Consider the following 20,016-nt stretch of genomic DNA (forward strand, 5'->3'; position numbering starts at 1 on the left):
ATATTATTGTTGGGTCACTATTCTATATCCTGAAAATTAAGAGACTCAACTGAAAACGTGTTGGAACTAAGTCTTACAACTTAACTAACAGTCCATAAAAAAGGTAGGAAGATGGGATTAAAAATTACTGTTTCCTTTATACTAGCCACTATAAGGTATAAAATACGGGTATATCAAGTATAAAAATATGAGGGGTAATCTTATTCATAATACATGGTAGCTAACACATCAAGGATTTATGCTTCAACATACATCAACTAATTTTCACAGCCATGATATCATATATTAACCACGATAATATGTACCATTACAACAATTTCACAAAGAAACTGAGACTCAGGGAGATTATAAGAAATTTGCCCAACATCACACAGCCAGTGTCAGAACAGGAACTCAAACTCAGTCTCTACAGAATGAGTTTCTTAGCAGTAAGATGCTCATTCTTGTCTATCAAATTAACAAAGATAGGCTGTGGGGTGGGGGGAAACAGAGAATGGACACTCATACATTGCTGATATGAATATAAATTGGTATAACTTTTCTAGAGGACAATTTGCATGATCACATCTAGGAAGTGATAAAAATATATTCTTCAAGGTACACAAAGCTCTATATACATGGATATCTGTCACACTGTTAATAACAATAAAAAAAGACCTAAATACTCAACAATATGAGCTTGATTAAGTTGTAGTACTTGAAGACGTTGAATGCCATTCAGCCAATAAAAATAATCTTTTAAAAGGGTATTTAATGACACAGGAAAACATACTGAGTGAACAGTAAGAAACGAAATACCTTACCCACACAAATTTTTTGAAGAATGTGTTTATATTAACTAAAAAAACTTTTTAAATGAAAACACTGATACTGAAATTTTATCTCTAGGTGAGAATTATAGCTGATTTTCATTATCAGTTTATACTTTTTCTATATTTTAAAAATGTGATAAAATGCTGAAATAAACTGAAGCTGAATTTTAAAAGATAAAATGAAGTATTTAAAATATTAGAAATGCAGTTTAGAAAACATTTCCTTTTTAAAACTATTTTTTCCTTTTCATGATATTGCTTATTTTAACATACTTCAGGCCCACAATTTTTATGTTAAAGCACTTTTCTATCTTAGTAAAAACAGAATACCTACTTTATCAAAATAGATAATTTATTGCACATTTTAAGCCCTTTAAGTCTGTATTAATCATTTAAAATTAAAGCAAGATTCCAGAAAGTATCTAATACTCAGTGGGACAAGCAAAGAAAATGACTTAAAGATAAAACAAAAAAACGTCTATGCCAACGAGGTGGTTGATTATATGGGAAACCTGCTCCCCGTAAGAGTACAAAACAAAACAAAAAAATTATAAAGTAAAAGCCAAGATTTGAAACAGACTAGGTCACAGAAGAGATAAAATTAGGCCCACATAATTTTGAATAGGAAATGAGTACAGATGACTAAGAACAAAGAACAAAGCCTAATTTTAGCTTCACCATAAAAGATATGAAGTAATAGATTGGAAAGCCCTTTGAAAAATCTAAAATAAAAAACTGACATATTAAAAACAGTAACAATAAACTTGATTTTATAGAAATTTTATATCTGGTTATCCCAATTACTCAGAGCACAATTAAGAGCCAGTGAGTAAGCAGACAGAAAAACAAAACAAATAAAATCTCAGCCCAATCAAATCAATGGATACTGCTAAATCATTTCATAAAAATATTGCCTTCTAGATGTCGCTTTCACATTCATTATTTTGAATCAGTAAAAACAATTCTGCAACGTACACAAATTGTGTCTTGCTTCAGGGCACAGCCAGAAAAAGGCAGAACTGGGATTCAAATCCTAGCAGATTTCAGAACCCCACTCTCACCCTGGCCCTGCTCTTTACAGAGTGCAATCTTTCTGTTCTTGAACTTAGACTATGTGAGCATCCTATAGGCCTTTAATAACTGCCTAAGCACTTTTACTTTAGACATAATATTAGCTGTTGTTATTAAGTTTCACAGTCTACAACAAATATCTGCTGCAAATCAGAGGGAGGGAGTGACAATGTCAGCAAGGAACAGCTAATATCAAGGTGAAAATCATTGCTATCAACCCAAAATCACTGATATAAATCACTGTAAACCACTGAGTCCTCCTGCTTGCACCATCATAAAAACAAAAACAAAGACAAGTATTGCTATTTCTTTTAGAACAAACCAGAAGTTTCTATAACCTTGGTCAAGCTACTTCAGATCCATCACCTGGGAGATAAGCAAAACAGCTTAAACCTCACAGAATTGTATAGAAATAAATTATATCATGTAAGTGCTTAATACTGTGCCTGGCATAGATTAGTGCCAATAAATGTTAATATTATAGTTTACAATAAATGAAATTACAGCTTATAATACTTGAAGGCAGAAAAATATGCACATGTACAAATTTCTCTATTTAAAAGAGTTAACGTATTCTGCTTTTCAAAGGCTTTAATGACTTAACTTTTTAGAAAGTTAACTTTTATAATATCAGTCCCTTGCTAGGTATGGTTAGATAAGTTTAATTATATTCTTACAAGGCAAATCTGTATGGCCCCTCAAGAAATCATATTATACATCCTAAATTAATTTTAAAATATTTGGGTAACAGTTGTGCTATTTGCTCTATACTGATTATTGTGACAATCTCTTGTTCATCCAACCCACAGCAGCAAACTTATTCAAAGTACTGTAACTTTTAACAATAAAAACACAATGATGAAATATCTGCTATGCGCCAAGTGCTGCAGAAGACTTGGGATAAAACAACATAGACCAGAGTTCTTGCCCTCAGGAAGCATAAAGACTATAAACAAGATTTTTAAAAAAACCTAGGTACAATATAAAGTGCCGTTATTGATATTTTGTATTACCAGCTAATCCTGATGACAAATCTGTGCTCTGGGTAGAATTGTCTCTGTCTTATAGATGAAGAGCAGAGGCACAGAAAGCAGAAAAGAAATAAAGAAGGAAGAATTAGCTATCATCAGATATGTAGTGTTACAGAGTAATGTAAATATTTTCAAACACAGGGGAGTAAGAAGATAATTTTGCCTGAAGCTGGGGGATTAGGAAATGCCCAAGTTTTTACTTAAAAACTCAAGCAAAAATTCTGTAAAGTATAACTACAGGAATAAAAGATAGAAGAGTATTTATCAAAATACTTATTAGTTATTTCTGGGTAAGGAGATTCCAGGAGGCTTTAATTTTCTCTTAGCTTTTTCTTAATCAACTCTAATAATTTAAAATGTAAGGAAAAGTCGTTATTAAAATTAGATATTAACACTCAATTAGGAAACTGACAAAAATTTTTGAACAGTGCATTCAAACGTGATGAAATGAGTTGTCTCATTTTTTGACCATTGTGTGTACATATCAATACAAATTTTCTGGAAAGATTTTTGGCCTTCAGAAACCTTAAAGTTTATTCTCTTGGAATCCATCCTAAGAACACAGATGCAGAAAACTAATTTTTATTGGGATGTTCAACTAAAGCATTACGATATTAAATGTTGGGGAAAAATGTCTAATTGAAATAGGAGAATGATTAAGTAAAATGACATGGTCTTAGGAAGGAAATGTTTGAAATATCTCTAACGTCAGGACAAAATCCTTATGTTAAATGGGGACGAGAAGGTGGGATATAAAGCTCTAAACAGTGGAATTCCAATTACACAAGAAAAAGGTGTATCTTTGTAGACACAGATTCCTAAGATGATTCCATTATATTGTTTAAATGTCAGAATAATAGACAAACTTACTAACGTGTTATGTTACAGGGACCTTACTGTTTGGTCAAAACAGGGACTTAGCTTGACTACATTGGAACCCTTGCTCTGTCATCATTGTGAGATCTCCAGTGAGTTATTTCACCACTCTGTGGTTTGGTTTCCTTACCAGAAAAAGAAAAGCACTCAAATACTTCATAGGAGTGCAGTGAATATTAGATGCATTAGTACATACAGAACATTTAGAACAAAGCTTGGCACAGTAAAAGTATCACCTACTGCTATCACTCTTAAACTGCAATAGAGTAAACCAAGTGAGATATAAGATGAGGTCTGAATAATGAGCTATGAGCCAGACAAAGGTATGGGGGAATAGAGGAAACTGTTGCTGGCAAGCAGGAAGACCTTAGGACTTTTGACTTATGCCCTATCCACCCTTAGAGATTTGATAATGATCTTAAAGGCAGAATGCTTCAAAGTTTAGACACTTGGTTATGGGCTTTGCTGTAGGCTAGCTCACTGGGCATAAGAATTACTGTCAGTGTTGTGATATAAAACCACGTGCATTCTGCTTTGTGAGTGATTATTTTTTATTTTCATTTGAAGAAAGTAAAACAATATTCTGTTAATGTACAGAAAAACTAAAGAGAGAAATCCATCATGTTTACTTATCTCTGGGTTATGGGTGTTTAAAAAATTCTTTATACTTATCTATACTTCTAAGTTTTCTACAATAAGTACATTACATTTCTATAGTCAGAGATAAGAGTTGTAAAAATAAATTAAAAACCCACTATTCATAAAAAAATGCCTTTGAGGTGTCTGTCAGAAAATTACTCCTTTTTGTGGATGACCCTGATGCTTAAACATCTGCCACAGCGGACTGAATCTTTCGATTTTTCTTCTAACGGACCTGCTGAAAAGATAATGCTTTTCAGCAAACTGCTGAAAAGATAATGGTCCTTGAATTGACTTCAACATATCCAGCCAGACGGAATTTCTGTGTTGTTCTGTCACCCAGGTACTCTGTAGAGAAAAGACTAATATACTTCTCTCATCTTCCATGCCCATCACTCTAAATATCGTGCATCTCTTTAGTTTCCAAACAATGTGTATCAACATATGAACATACATACAATGACACCTTTTTTAGAGAGCAAATTAAAAATAGAATTGGAGGGAGGCAGAACTGCCCAGTGGTTAAAGGCATGGGTTTTAAAGTCAGACTGTCTGGGTTCAAGCTCCCTTATGCAACTTACAGATGTGTGACTTTGGGCAAGTTATTTAAACTCTCCGTGTATCAGTTTCCTCATCTACAGAATGAGGATAGTAAAAGCAATGCCTAAACATGGCGTCTGGTATATCTGCACAATAAATAGTAGCAATTACTATCTCAGCTATAAAAGCCAAAGTAAAGACGGAGAGAATTGGTAGCTACGTATCACAGATCTCAATGTTATGCCATCAGATCCAAAAATTACTATGTACCAACCAGTGTGCATTTTCATATACTAACTCATTTAATTAGCTCAATAATCCTATTAAGACTTTTTTCTCCAAAATATTGGAAAGATATTCTGGGATGAAATAGATTTTTTAAAAATCACATTCTCAATTGTTTATCATTTCTCTGAACTGTTAATAGGGAAATAGCAGCAATGATTATAACATTTTTTGGTGAATCTCAAAATTTTTGCTTTGTAAAGTCATGAAAGTCTGTGTTATAGATCCGTAAGGTCTATCAGCATTTAAAATGCAAGAAATTTTAGAGTATTTGGTGATCTGAGATCAAACCCCAGAATCTCAGTACTTTAGCTTTAAATTTGGAATCCTGATTCAACACCTCTTTGTTATTCACTGACCTTAACATTTCTCTTTCCAATAAAAACCATACCCAGAAACTAACTTTGCCACCTCACTCACCCACTACTCCTATCATCCTCTGAACGCTCCCAATCCACTGGACCACCTTCTCCCTGCTTTCCCTGACACAGTGTTCACTTGGAAACAACTCCCACCCAGCTCTACCTAACTGAATCTTACCCTTAAGGCCTGACATGCAACCTTCCCCAGTTTAGTACCTAAATTTCTTACTTCTTCACTTACAGAAGTATATTTCACCTAACATTATGTTCTGTTCATAATCTTTCTTCTTTTAGAGGTCTGGGGCCTTAAACAGCACCTACATTCATACTAAATAATTATTTGCTGAGGAAATGTAAGTGTATCCATTCTCAAACGAGCAATGACTACAGATTAGTTTATAATTCTACATTTTAACACTAAAAGGATAAAAAAATCTACTTAATATTTTGTTTCTTTAAAACTGCTATCAAATCAGAATGAAGTAGAATTCTGAATTAAATGTACAAAAACAGTGAAAAGCCTCAAAGGCTATAAAATGATACAGAAGTATAAATATGGTATTAAAAAGCTATAACATGATAGCAACCCTTTTACATCTGTTATAGTAATTAAAATGAATGTACAAACCATAGTGGTCTGCTAGAATGAAGGTAACCCAATTGTTGAATGAGAAAATTTTAAAAATACAATTCCCAATACATATTTGGGGCCCAATCTGGCAGATGTAATCCATGAAAACACAGCTCCAGAGTAGCCAGTAATTTAAAATAGAGTATTTTTATTAGTTTGGTAATTAAAACAAAAATGTAGTAAAAGGAAGTGACTAATAAAAACTCCCATCAGTTTCCTTGGAATGTTTCCAAATATTCCCAAGTTTCTGTTTCCTATCCTTTAATATTTTCCATTATAATACGCTAGTCTCATTAGACTTTCATTATTAAATAGATTAAAAAATACTCTATTTTGTTGTTTTAAAATTTCATGTTACTTTGCTATAGTGGTTAAGTACTTTGTGATGACCAGATGCCATAGGTAGAATTATAACTTTGAAAATAATACCCATTCTTAAAAACTAAGTAAAAATACTCAACTAAACAGTTTGAATTACAGGTACACAGTTACTAGACCATTCTGACATTGTTAGGGTACCTTCAAGTAGACATATTTACGTGACTTAACACAAGAATGCCACACTGGAAGGAAACAAGTGAACAGAGAGGCAGGTCTGAAACAGGCATCTTCTCGGGGTTCTCACAGTAAGAAAATTTTACAAATACTTGTTGACGCTATCTTTATATTCAAACATCAGTTAACAGCAAAATTAAATTGCTACTAAAATTAATTGTATGTTTAAGTGGTTAAATAAACGGAAATCATACCCTCTACATTCTAAATATATTAAGACTTTAAAAAATTACAACACACTGTACTCCTGACTTCTTGGGGTTCTCGGAAAGTAAAAAAAAAAAAAGTGCCTAGGTATATCCACTGTTTTCCGATTATAATATGCATTAGAAAAACTAAAATGAGGAAATGTTGGAAAGACCAATGAGCTCCCCAAATCTCTAAATATACTTTCCTTAGCCCTAAGTATCTCTGCAACTATTCTGAGATGGTTTTAAAAAAAAGTAAGTGCCTCTGGAGCCTGGGTATACTCCAACACAATCTTGAAACCCACAGGAAAACTTTCCCTAAATCTGGATTAGTATTTTAACTTATTAAAAAACACAAACCAAAATTGTTAACGGTTACCCAAATGGCAAGAAACCCAGTTAGAGTACTCAGTACTTAGAAGCTAAGGCTGTTTTTTTAAAGGACTTTAAGGGATGCATGACGAGTCAGTTTAGGAGAGAAAAGCGATTAATTTCTCCAAGTTATACTTGTAACACCTCTTTGTAGAGAGTTAAAAAGGTAACCAGACCAGCTAAAATGAACGCGGGGTGAAATGGGTATTCGGCAGACCGAGGGGTGAGGGGTGCAGGCGGGACAGGGGCGAGGGGCCTTGGTTAGGGCCGGCCTGGGCAGGGTGGCGGTTTGGATGGAGGGTGGATGATAACAGCTATGGCGGGGACCGGACCCGAGCCGTGGGAGGACGCCTCACCCCACGGGCGCGCGGCGGTCCGGGCCGCGGGGGCAGGGCTGCGGGTCCGTTTCCAGCTGGAGCGCCGGGGCCCGCTTCCATGTCGGGCGGCCGCGCCCCGGGGCGGGCGGGAGTGGGCCGGGGCCCGAGAGGGCGGCCTCACCCGAGTCCCGGAGTCCGCGGGAGGATGCGCCGGCTGTCCGCTCGGTCCCACCATAGCGACGGGGGCGCGCCCCGACTCCCGGGAGCCCGGCCCTCCGGGCCTGGAGATCAGCCGGCGCGGGCGCCCCGAGCGCGGCCTCTCGGCCGACGCCAAGGAGCGGTCCTCCTGCCCGCGGCCCTCCCCGCGCCCGGCTCCCTACAGAGCCGCTCCCGCCGCCGGCAGCCCCTTCTACCCCCTTCCCGAGGGACAGACCTGCGGCCGCCACCCGGCATGGCCGACGCCGCGAGGAAGGGCGAGCGGCCACCTCGGCCCGACCGCGCGGAGCCGCGCCCGCCCCGCCGGCCGCGGCCCGGCGCCCCCTCCCCGGCGCGCACAGCGCACACGCCACACGCGCGCGCGCACGGGCCTGCTGTGCTCAGCGTACCTGCGTTCTCCTCTCCGCGGCCATCGCAGCGAACTCTGGAGGCCGGGGCCTGTGGCCGGCGGCCGCCGCTAGGGCGCGGGACGAGCTGGAGGCTCCCGCATGCCGCCGACCCGCCAGCCCGGCCACTCGCCAGGGCCCCGGCTAACGGCCGCCCCGGCGCTCGCCTCAGCCCTCCGCCCGCGCCGCTGCTCCTCGGGCGACAGTGACCGCGACTCCCCCGCCAGCCTCCGCAGCCGCAGCCGCGGCGCCGCTTCCTCCTCCCTGCCCGTCCCTCTTTTCCGCCGCCTCCTGTGCCTCCTCTGGAGCCGGGGCCAGCAAACCAGCACCTGCTGCTGGAGATCACCGAGAACTGAAACAGGAAACCCCGACCAAGGGGAAAACCCGGGAGGCGTGGAGGCGGGTGAGGGGAGCTGCGGGAACCTGCCGGGCCCGACCCAGCTGCTGGGGCTGTCGACGTGCCCGCGCCTCCTCGCCTCGCTCCCATCCCCTTCCCCGCGCAGCCCAAGGATCCCGGCCTCCCCTCCCCGCTCCCGCAGCCTCGCCCCGGACGGCGCCTCTCGCTCGGCAGCCTCTCCACCCAGCAATAACACGGACCATTCCCTGGGCGGGCAAAGAACTCGAGAGGCTGCTGCAGTAGAGCAAGTTTCCCGTGGTGGTTTGCTTATTATCAATATTCCGTAATGAGAAAAACCCACACCCAGAATGAGCAAGACCAATAAGGGAAAACGACACAAATGAAACTATTGGGATTTTACCGAGGGGAAGGACTTCTTTCAGCAAGGAAACTGGCGTTGTTGGAAATGGCAAGGTATCAAAATCGAGGTTAAACCCAGGATAAATCCACATGGCTTTCTGGTGTTGGGCTCCCGAGTGGCAAGTGTGAAAAGCACGGAACGCACAGAGCCTCTCTACGTTTGTGCATTGCCCAACACCCAGCACACTTTAGGTCAACATTTCAGAAATGTTCAAATCATCTTAATTACCTGCCTGTAGAATTGTTACCAGGTGCCTCACCCCTAGCAGCTGCTTTTGGAGTAAGACAGGAGGTAATTTATGTGGTTTTGCGCCCCTACCCTGTGCGGCAAACTAGGTAGCCTTTTGAAAATTCATCACCTTAAAGTGTCACTAGAGCCATATGAGCTAAGTGTTATAATCCTCTTTATCCCTCAGAAAATTGAGGTTAGAAAAATTTCCTGAAATTTCACAGCTTGAATATTAAGTCTCCAGGTCTGTCTACATCCAAAGCACATATTTGGCCCAGAGTTCATGCCTTTGATCACAACTTTCACCTTTAAAAAAATTATTTCTTGTTTTTCTGAATTGATTTCAATAGGACAAATCTGATTTAAGCCCGGATCTGTTGAATTTGCCTAGGCTAGTTATTGGTAGTGATATCCATGATGTTTACTGGGTCTCAAACTATATCGTTTCTAATGTAATGTTCTCAATTTTTTAAAAACCTGCCTTTATAGCTTAGTTGAACAATAGTGATGTCTCCACCTTTTTTGGCCAGAATCCGTTGCTCTTTAGCTATTGATGCTGAGCTGAGAGCAGCTTGCTGGCTGGTGCCCACGGACACCCTGACACTCCAAGGTGGTGGAAGACAAGCATCTTACTGAGCCTGCTTTCCACTTCAACAGGCTAGTCTTGGGACCTATTAAGTGAAATAGCAGACTGGTAGGCTTCTTTTTGGGCACATAAGGGCTATTTGGTCCACATTTTTAGTTACCACCTTTAAGACCTATAGGAAATCTGGCAACCTGCTCTCTGCAGCCAGGTCAGTTTCAATTGGCAGGAAGAGAGGGTTGCTCAGAAAAGCATCTCCTGTTGACTAAGCCAAATCTTCAGAAGTCTCTTGAGCAGAGTATTATAAGGAGTGGCAGAGACTTAGAAAGAGGCTGGCTGCGGCATGATTTTAGCAATGCCAGGAAGTTCTCCTGCTCCACAATATACAACCCACACAGTCTACCTTATTTCCTTTAATTGACTCAACTGAATTCCATTCAATATTGATTAAGCATTCTTATAGACCAAGGCACTGTATAAGGCACTTTGGAGGTAAGAGACAGGAATAATTATTATAATTGTTAACATTTAGTGAATGCTTACCATGTTCCAGGCACTATTCTAAGCATTTCGTTTGTGTTCTCTCATATAATGCTTACAACACCCCATAAAGGAATAACTACCACTATTTTCATTTCACAGATGAGAAAGCTGAGAACAGATTACAGTCAGTAAATGGCAGTGGAGGGATTAAAACATAGTCTCACTCTAGAATCGGGATCCGTTGTATGAATAAAATACAGTAACTATCTTTAATTACCTTACTATGTAGTTGGGGGAGATAAAAGCATATGAAAAGTAAAAGCAAACTCAGAAGGCAAGAGACTTTATGAATGTTAAATATGTGTGATGGGTAATAAATGCAGCGAAGGTTCGGAGAACAGAGGACTCTTAAATTGGAGTGGTTGAAAAGCCTTATATAGAAGATGATTCTGGGTTTCAAAAAGGGGAAATTTAAGCTGGACAATGATGACTAATAGTATTTTGATAAGCAGAGAGGATAAGGAAGGATGTGTCAGTGGAACAGCATGAACAAAAATAGAGTGCTAGGGAAATTTGGGAAACATTTAAAAGGTTGGAAAGGAAAAGTAATACCAAATTATACAGAATCATGCAAACCGAGAGAGAGGGAAGAAGGAAAAGAGAAAGAGTGGCAGTTTGAGTTTAATGTAGCCTCTATACAATGGCAATCTGTGAAGGGTTTTGAATAGAAGGTGACATGGAGAACATCCTATACTATTTTAGGAAAATAAATATTGTGACTGTTATATAGTTTGGAAAGGAGAAGGACTTAAGCAGGGAATCAATTTGGAAGGCAATGTGGGAGAATGGACGTGAAATAATGAAGTGGATAATGAGGGAAGAAAGGAAAGGAGAGGCTAGCAAGACATTGTAACTTAAAGAGCACCTGGACTTTGTGAATGAGTGGATGCCCTTGGTGGAGATGGACTAAGAAAAGGAAGATTCCAAAACGACTTAGTGGGGGTGAGTGTGAAACCTGTACTGTTACTAACTGGAAAAAAGAGGAAGTTTAAGGGTAGAGGAACTACTTTTTTAGGCAAATGGTTTTAGGTATATACTTGTGGTAATAGTGGCATATGCATGTGGAAATGCTTTATAATATTATCCAGAAAAGGACAATAGTTGCGTAGATGAGGCTTTTATCCACTACTGAGAGGGTCTAAGTATAAAAAATTTGAATGGTCACTGTTATAATAATAACCAAACATAGTTGTTCATCTTAAGTAAACTATAATTGAAAGAAAATTTCTAACAAAAATAAAATGCTTCTATGGCTGTGATATAAATGAGCATCAAAGAATTCCTATTTTCATCACTCTGAGTTACTGTCACTCAAAAGGAAAAGAGAATACCTAGGAAAGAAATTTCATGGGTTCAAAGAATGTAACATTGATGAAAGAGAATTTAGAAGTCATTTAATCTGACCCCATTTTTCATTTTGCAAATGGTGAAATTGAGGATAAAATTTTGAGTGTCTGGTATGGACTTCAAAATAGGCATTAGGCAAATATGGCAAATTTACTGTTACCAGTTCTGGATAGCTAATTTGTATTTTGGTTATTAAGTGAAGTTTGGACCTTGAATTGTGACTTTGGATTGCACATAATTAAATAATTTGAGCAATGGCTGTAGCTCCATAATAGGCAAAGCCCTAGGACAGTTTCACTAATTACAGCAAATGCTTTGGAAAGCACAGGTTGGGGGCGGGGTGGGAGGAAGAATGGTTGCAAGGGCAGCACTTCTTTCTAAAATACAGCTCCCAGGTAGGCGACCACACACCAAGATTCACATCTGAACCTTAAAAGATAGAGTTTCTGATGCCCATCGCATCCTACCTGGCTACCTCAGCCCGGAACTCCCAATTGCCTAGCCATCTTATGAAGACTTCCAAGAACTTCCAAAGTGGATGGCCCATAGGTCACCCTCAGGTTCAAAACATGCAAGAGAAATATTTCTTCTACTCTCATGTCTCCTACCTTTACCTTTCTGCCCACTTACCTTAGTTGAAACAATGTCAGTAGTTCCTGGATGCACCTTCATCCGAAGGAGTTTGGGTTGTACTTGATTTCCTGGAGCTGAAAAGCTTGACACACATAGCCAGGTGACTCCTGAAGTTTTCATTCACGGTTTTTGTCTTCAGAAAAGTTCCAGTTAATTCCAACAATCTATGAAATGTAAAGCTTCCTTAATATCATTACCCTAAACAGTCATTTCCTAAGCACATGGTCTATATGAGACAGACACAGAAGGATAAAACACATTCTTCTCATGTGCTTTCATGACTGGTTAGAGTCACTTTTTAGTGCTGAGTCTTAGGGAAAGGAAACCAGAGGACACAAGATTCGTGCTGCTGACCAATCCCAGCGCTTCTTACTGCTGATGAGTTACCACAAGATTCCTCACCAGAAGCAGGGCTCTTTTCTCAGCATTTGTGGGAGGACACCAGAGAGCCAGAACAGCAAGGTTTTCAATATGCTTGTGTTATTGGTTTTCTACCCACACCAGAAACTGTGACTACCCTAATTTCAACACATTTGGCCAATGTAGGAATTTTGAGAACAATAAACACTTAATAGAAAATAAAAAATGTTCCTATCGTGGTACTTTGCCCTCTTGACAAGGACTTTACCTGTCATTACAGTTCACCCTTCCTAGAAGCTTTAACATTTTTTTTTCAATGTGGAACTGCAAGTGTGCCAAAAACATGTCAGTGCCTCTGCAAGCACCTATCATGTTCAAAGGAAACTGGTCTATGGAATTACACATACACAAAGTTGAGGTAGTTGAAAACAGAATTATGGGATTTTCAGGTTTAGGGTACATCTATAATAAAAGGCTACATCACAAGAATATTAATTGCTTCATTATTTGCAAAAGCAATCAACTTAAATGTCCATTAATTGGAGGCTATTATGAACTGTAGTATTCCCATACATTAGAATGTCATTTACCTGTTAAAGACCAGTGTTGTGGCTTTCTGTGTATGGAATAAACTTCAAGATCCATTGTTTATTGTAAAAAACAGTGTGTATATAGTATAGTGTATGTAGTACGCTACCATTAAATGATGAGAAAGACTATCTCTACATTTGCTTACATATGCATATAATGTCTGGAGAAGCACACAAGAAACTGGTAAAGGTGGTTGTCCTGGGGAGGGGACTTGGATGATTAGGAATAAAGGGTAGAAGAGGGATTGACTTTTTACTCTATCGCCATTTATAACTTTTTCTTATAAATTGGATACTTGACCTAGCTATTCAAAAAAATTTTTTTAAGTCTGCGTGTATTGGTGACTTGTGCTATTGTTCACACCTTTCTATTTGATTCTATAAATAAGCAGTTATTTTTTTCAAGGAGTGCCCCAGCCACAAGGAAGAGGAAGTTGAGGAAGTCCTGTGAGTTGCATGTGTGGAGCCCGGGGCTTCCCAGGCAACAGAAAGACACATAAACTCATCCGAAAGGGGAGATCCCATGATTGCTGAAGGATTGCCAGCCAGCACTGGTGGAATTAGTCACTCTTTTTACAACTTAATTGTTAAAAATTCCAAACTCAGATGCTATGAAGATTTCTGATGTGAAATGCCTTAACTAAGGGGCGCATTCAAGGCTGTTCTCATCGGCAAATCCAGGACTTCATATAAGCTGCAGGCATCACAGAAGGTCAGCAGCATACCCGGAGCAGATGAAGCATGTTTTTCGTTCATTTGTTTGTTTTGTTTTGTTTTTCATAATATTCACCACCTAGAATTATGTTTGCTTACTTGTTTTATTTTGTATCACCACATCTGAAAATAAGTTCAGCAAAGGCAGGGTCTCTGCTTTGCCTCGTACCCTGCAGCTCAGATCTGTGCCTGGCTGGTAGGAGGCTCAGGGTCGGCTCCGGACCACCGCAACTGCCGTGACACCTGGTGGCTGCCCTGCCTGTGGCTGCTTATTTAGACGGCGATTTGTTAGAAGGCAGTACAGACACGCCTAGGGAAAACGGGATTCAGGACTCCAGTCTCTGAAAGAGTAGGCAAAGCAAAATTCAAATCTCAACACACTGAAGTTAGAAAAATAGCTAAGCAAGGAGGAACAGGGCAAGGAACCAACTGCTGAAGCAGCAGAACAAAGTAGGTGCTTGATTGAAAAAAGAGAGAAAGAATGAGAAAAAGGATAAAAGAAAAAAACTGACTTGCAAATAAATTAAAACAAAATACTTTCCCCCAATAATCATACAACATATAGCACAACAATAAAATAGAAGGGATACCCCTGTGGTCTGGGCTGTGATTCCCTTGCAGAGTACATCTGCTGCTGGAGCTGGGTGGCTGGGTAGCAATAGCCCCTGATTCAGGTCCAGGTTGACTTTAGTGTCTAGGATAGGGGACAGACCTTGTTGCTAACTTCAGAGGGTTACAGAGGAAACATCATCCTAGATGGTGCCAGGTACTGACTTGCAACTTGAGAGTGGAAGTCAATGGGAAATTTACATTGGCAGCTGTTTTTGCTTGAATGTGGAAATTCCAGGAAATATTTAGCTAAAGAGCATCCAGGAGTCAGAAATGAGGTGTCCAACTGGCAGGAAATGTTAAGCACATCTCCATGGGCCTAAAAGGGAGTGCCACAGGCCAAGGCCGGAGATGATCAAGGCTAAAGAGATAGACTGGTGCTATCTGATGGTTTTTAATGGTTTTGGTAGGTCACATTCAGGGATTTGAGGAAGGTGAGCTCTGATCTTAGAGAAACTATTTGTCTTCTGTTTTATCTGTTCTGCGATTAGTCCAGAGCACCTAAGTTTAAACTTACAGGCAGAGGTAGAGTCAGGCTAGACCTTGGGCTGTGGTACAGCTTTTATCTATTCCCATGTCTCATGGCCCTTCATTTTGGTCAAAACATTTACCTTATTTGAAACTGTCAGTATTCCTCTGAAATGTTCCCCTAGCTGTTCAGCTATCATGTGACTTCCTCTAGTTTTTGAGTTTTGTATACAGAACCCTGGTTTACTGAGAAGGTCTAGACCTTCTAGGCCATTCTTATAAGCATCTATTTTTGAAAGTGAACATTATCTGTGTTTTGCAGTCCCTACTTTTTAGTGGAGATATTGCTAGAGAAAATCAGGAGCTAATTTTGTCTTGGATAACTCTAAGACACGGTTCCGTAAGTGACGGCAAGGACAGACTTGTCTGCTACAAGATGCTGTCCTGAGGAAATGTATGGTCGCCACTTGCTGCGGACACTGTAAGAACGCAAGTTTCAGAAATACATTCCATCACCCAGGGATAACAATCCTTACAATTTTTTCATTTTCTTCCATTCATGTCTATATTCTACAACCGTTCTTGATTTAATTAAGTCAAACAAGTGTTTTTTTTAGTTCCAGCACTGGACTTGGAATCAAAATAAAAGACATGGCCCATTTCTTAAACAAACCAAATATTTTCTGAAAAAGGTAAGACATGCATTTGGAAAAAATTGTAGAGAAAACATTACATTAAATATAATCAAGTGCCAACCTTGCCTGACTTTGGAACTCAGTCAGCCACAATCCCCAGGATTCAGACTTCATAATAATTCTCTGTCCACCTTAGGGATTCATTCATTCAACAGATGTTTATTGGGTGCCAACTGTGTGCCAGGCACTGTTTGGATGTACCCCTACTTCTTAAGGCAGACCTGGGGAATTCCTAAATGGAAGGCAGGTGTTGTTCCCCTCAGTCTGTCCCAGACACTGCCAGACCCTCGTCTTCTGCCATTGCCCCTGCTCATTCTCCACCAGCAGCTGGGCCTGCTGCTCCTGCTAGTCCCTCTCCATGGAACACTCTTCCCCAAAGACCCACAAGGCTTTCTGCTGATGTCCTTCAGGTTTCTGCTCATATGTCACCTTGTGGGACTCCATCCCTTAACTCCCTGTCTGGAATACCATAGGCATCCTCCCTTCATGTACATTCTGATCACTATCCACCCCCTAACCCTGCCCCCTGCTTTTTCTAGTGAGTATAATAGAATCACCTGAGATACATGTGTGTGTGTGTGTGTGTATGTACAGACACATATATATGTATATCTATATATATGATAGGATGCATATATAAATGTAAATTTGTTTATGTGAAGATGAGAATATAAGGAAGTTTATTAGAATAAGACAGAAGGAGAACAGATGCGACATCACTGTGGAGATGTATCACAGGAATCCTAGACAGACAGTAGATATGTAGGTGAGGCTTTCTTCAGAAGTCAGCAAATGGGCACAAAAATGAGACAAATAATAAGAGAAATCTTAATTATCCAGGTAGCTACTATACATCATAATCAGCCAAAAGCAGATTATCCAGTTAAGCTATGATTTGTATCATGGGCTCTGTTTTCCTTTGGCTTCTGATGCCACTTCTGTTCTTGCTCCCTCATAGCTCCCCTAATCATTCTCCTTAGAAGTTTTCTTGCTCTGTCTACTCCTACAAAGAATTCTTTTCTGACACATTATTTTTTGGCTCCATACAGATGACCTGGGTTTCCTCACCCACTTCTGTGGCATTAACTACTACCTATGTCCTGATGGTTGCCAAATCGATCTCTGCAGTCTGTAATACCCGGCACAAAGTATACACACAATAAGAGCACCTTTTATTTATTTAAAATGAATAAATGACTTTGTGGGGCTCTTACTATGTGTCAGCCATTGTTGCAAGTGCTGGAAAAGTTTCCTGTTCCAATAGAGCTTACATTATATATCCAATATACAATTAGACAAATACATGGAATCCATAAATAAATGAACAAAATAATTTCACATAAAAGCAAGTGTTCTGAAGAAATGAATTATTGTGGAATACTAGCAGGTCTGGCACTGGCTGTGGGTGGTGATGAAGGAAGGCTTCTGTTAAATCGCATTTGAGCTAAAATGACACAAAAGAGCCAGCCATGCAAAGCACAGTCCAGGTAGAGGAAATAGCAAGTGAAGGAGTTTTGAGGCAGTATAAACTGGTGGTTCAAGGAAAAGAATGAAGAGGAGTATACTGGACCTTGGTGAGGGTAATGGAGCTTGGCAGCAGTAGGGGCTGGTCCCTTTCGATGGGGCCTGTGCTTTCCAGTTTGTCCTGGACCTCGCATCTTCCCATTATCTTACCCCTGGCCAGCCTCTCTTACTCATGTTGCCTGCCTGGCTCTTGAAGGTATTTGAGTTTGTGATTCCTCCTTGCTTTTGTAAACTGCATTGGTAGCTACCAAAAGATTCCACACTTTTGTTTACTTCTGTGCCTCCCCATAGGCTGCAGCACTTTGCTCCTCAGACTTTGTGAACAAAGATTCAGCTTAGCAATTTATTCCATTCTAGAAAGACCTCTTTGATTTCATCCATCTTGGTTAGATGTCCTTTCCCTGTTCTCCCAGAGTTCCATTTGATAACCAAGGCACAGAAAAGTTGAGTAACTTCCCCCAAATTACACCTCAGAGTCAGGATTTGAACCCAGGAGCTCTCTCTCACCCACCCTCCTAACCACTGTGCTCTAGTTCCTGCCTCATAGGCTACTGGGAGAACTACAGGGGATGGTGCATGTAAAGTGCCTAACATAAGTCCTGACTGTCAAATAGTAAATTTTAGTTCTAATTACAGATTTCATCTCTGCCCCTGAGAAATTTATGGCCAAATGAGGGAGCTAAAAGTCTAGTAAATGTGTCAGTTGAAGAAAACAACCTGAATACCTAGAAAGATCTTTACTATAGTTCTAACTGCTCCTCTCATTTGCATCCCGTTCTGTACAGTATCTGCCACTTAATAACAGTGATGGTGATACTCTTTGAAATAGAAAATATTAAAAGGTAGAGCAGGTCTTATGGAAAAAGTTCAGTTCAATTTTATTCAGAAACCGGTATGATAAAATTCAGTTTCAGACATGTTGAACTTGTCTTCTGGAAGGGCTTCTGGAACACCCAATAGAGACGACCAATAGGCTGGACAAGTGGCTGCATAATTTACCCTGTTAATTAAGCATCATCCTTGATTCTTCTCTCCCATCATTTCCACATCTAATGCAGCAGCTATACTTTCAAAATACATCTGTTAATCTGTCTGCTTTTCTCCTCTGTCACCACCCTGATCCAAACCACTACCATCTTTTTCTGCCTTGCTTCTTCTGTAAAATGGAGATACTTACCTTATGGAGTTGTTGTGAGCCTTGAATAAGCTAATTTAGGTAAAGCCCTCAGAATGCTGCCTAGCATGCAAGGGAAGGAGAGACCAAAACTAGAGAGAGGACCAAGATTTATGGGGAGCAAGGACTCCCCCAAGAAGAAAAGTAGTTAGCAGAGGTTAACGAGATTGGGAACTTCCCAACATGTGATGTCCTTTCTATTAGGACATGTTGACGTAAGAGTGGTGAAAACAGAAAGTTGAACAGGGTTGTTCCACACAATCAGTTAATCAGAATAGTATTAACAACAATTATCTACAGAGAGATTGAGTCAATTATGGTCTCTTGGTTGGAAGAAATAAGACTCAGCTAGAATCTGGTTGACTCAGGTCACCTCTGTTGAGTCAAAACTTTTTGTGTCAGGCCACCTCACTGACTGCTGACCAATCTGTAGACTGGCTTCCTTTGGGGTCATTTGCTCACTCCTGTCAATAAATGGAGGCCACAGAGGAGTGTGACCAAAGGACCATGCTGGCTGTGACTGCCCTGTCAGCAGGCTCGGGATGCAGCAGTCTCTCTTGGACGTGGCTCTTGGCTCTGCATGTGGCAGGCACCACAAATAATACTTACAGCTGAGAAAGATACAGTTACATGGAGGCAAACTATGAGGTTCGAAGCCTGGTTTCTGAGTCCTAGCAATCCAGTTCCACTTTGAACCAGAGCTCCTCTTTGAGCAAGTTGTAAGACCTCTCTAATGTTTAGCTTCTCTGTTAAGTGGATGTGCTCATGATGTCACAGATGTTTGCTTTGGAAAGCAATATGTAAACTGTAACCACCTTGAGTCACCCAGGTCTTAAATAACCTTTTTGCTTAAAAAGAGACATGTGTTGAGTTGTTAACTGCTGAAAACTTTGTTAAGACACTAAAAGTGACACTACTCTGTGGAAATAGGACAAAGATATAATTCCCATAAAAAAATCTTCTCTTTGTTCAAAGGTCTAGGGAAGAAGAAATTCCTTAATGCTAATGAGAGATAATATGGTTAACTCCTGCAAGGACAGTGTACACATGCAAAATTTATTGCTATGTATTTATCTCCTAAGAAGTAGGATGAAATGGAGTAGAAAAGCTAGTCAATTCTCCTATTCAGAGAAGTAGAACATTGTATTAATGAACTGATAAGAAAGTGGAAAAAGAATGAATAAAATGAGAGAAAGTCCAGTGGAACAAGAAGGTTGATCTAGGATTTCAAAGTTGTTCTCAGTAGAAGGGAATTACTCCCAGTCAAGCATCCTAAGTGGGCCACTCAGGGTGGACAAAGAACAGGGAAGCCATTAATATGGTGGCACTATGGAGGACTCTAGGATGGGTAAAAGGGACATTTAAATGCTGACTCACTCCATGTGTCAATATATAGTCATTGCCACCTGGAAAGTATATTCTGGAATTCAAAGTGAGAAGGCCCCAAACTGATAGCAAATGCTGTTGCAGTGGCTGCCTGCTGCCTTGTGTTGCTTATGTTTCTGTTTT

General features: G+C 40.2%; 1 protein-coding gene across 4 annotated transcripts in view; it reads right to left on the minus strand.

Annotated features, from left to right (window-relative positions):
* Nucleotides 1–12,887, minus strand: part of ZC3H12C (zinc finger CCCH-type containing 12C) — an 82,590-nt gene extending 69,703 nt beyond the window's left edge. The window contains exon 1 of one of the 4 annotated variants that reach the window (XM_073239276.1): nucleotides 12,371–12,887. In XM_073239276.1, coding sequence (XP_073095377.1) covers nucleotides 12,371–12,493 — 123 coding nt within the window. In that variant the 5' untranslated portion in view covers nucleotides 12,494–12,887. The other 3 variants (XM_037026626.2, XM_037026627.2, XM_037026625.2) reach the window with 3 other exon arrangements.
* Between the last annotated feature and the right edge of the window lie 7,129 nt (nucleotides 12,888–20,016).

This window comes from Manis javanica, chromosome 6 (genome assembly GCF_040802235.1).
Source record: "Manis javanica isolate MJ-LG chromosome 6, MJ_LKY, whole genome shotgun sequence".
NCBI classification, from domain to species: Eukaryota; Metazoa; Chordata; class Mammalia; order Pholidota; family Manidae; genus Manis; species Manis javanica.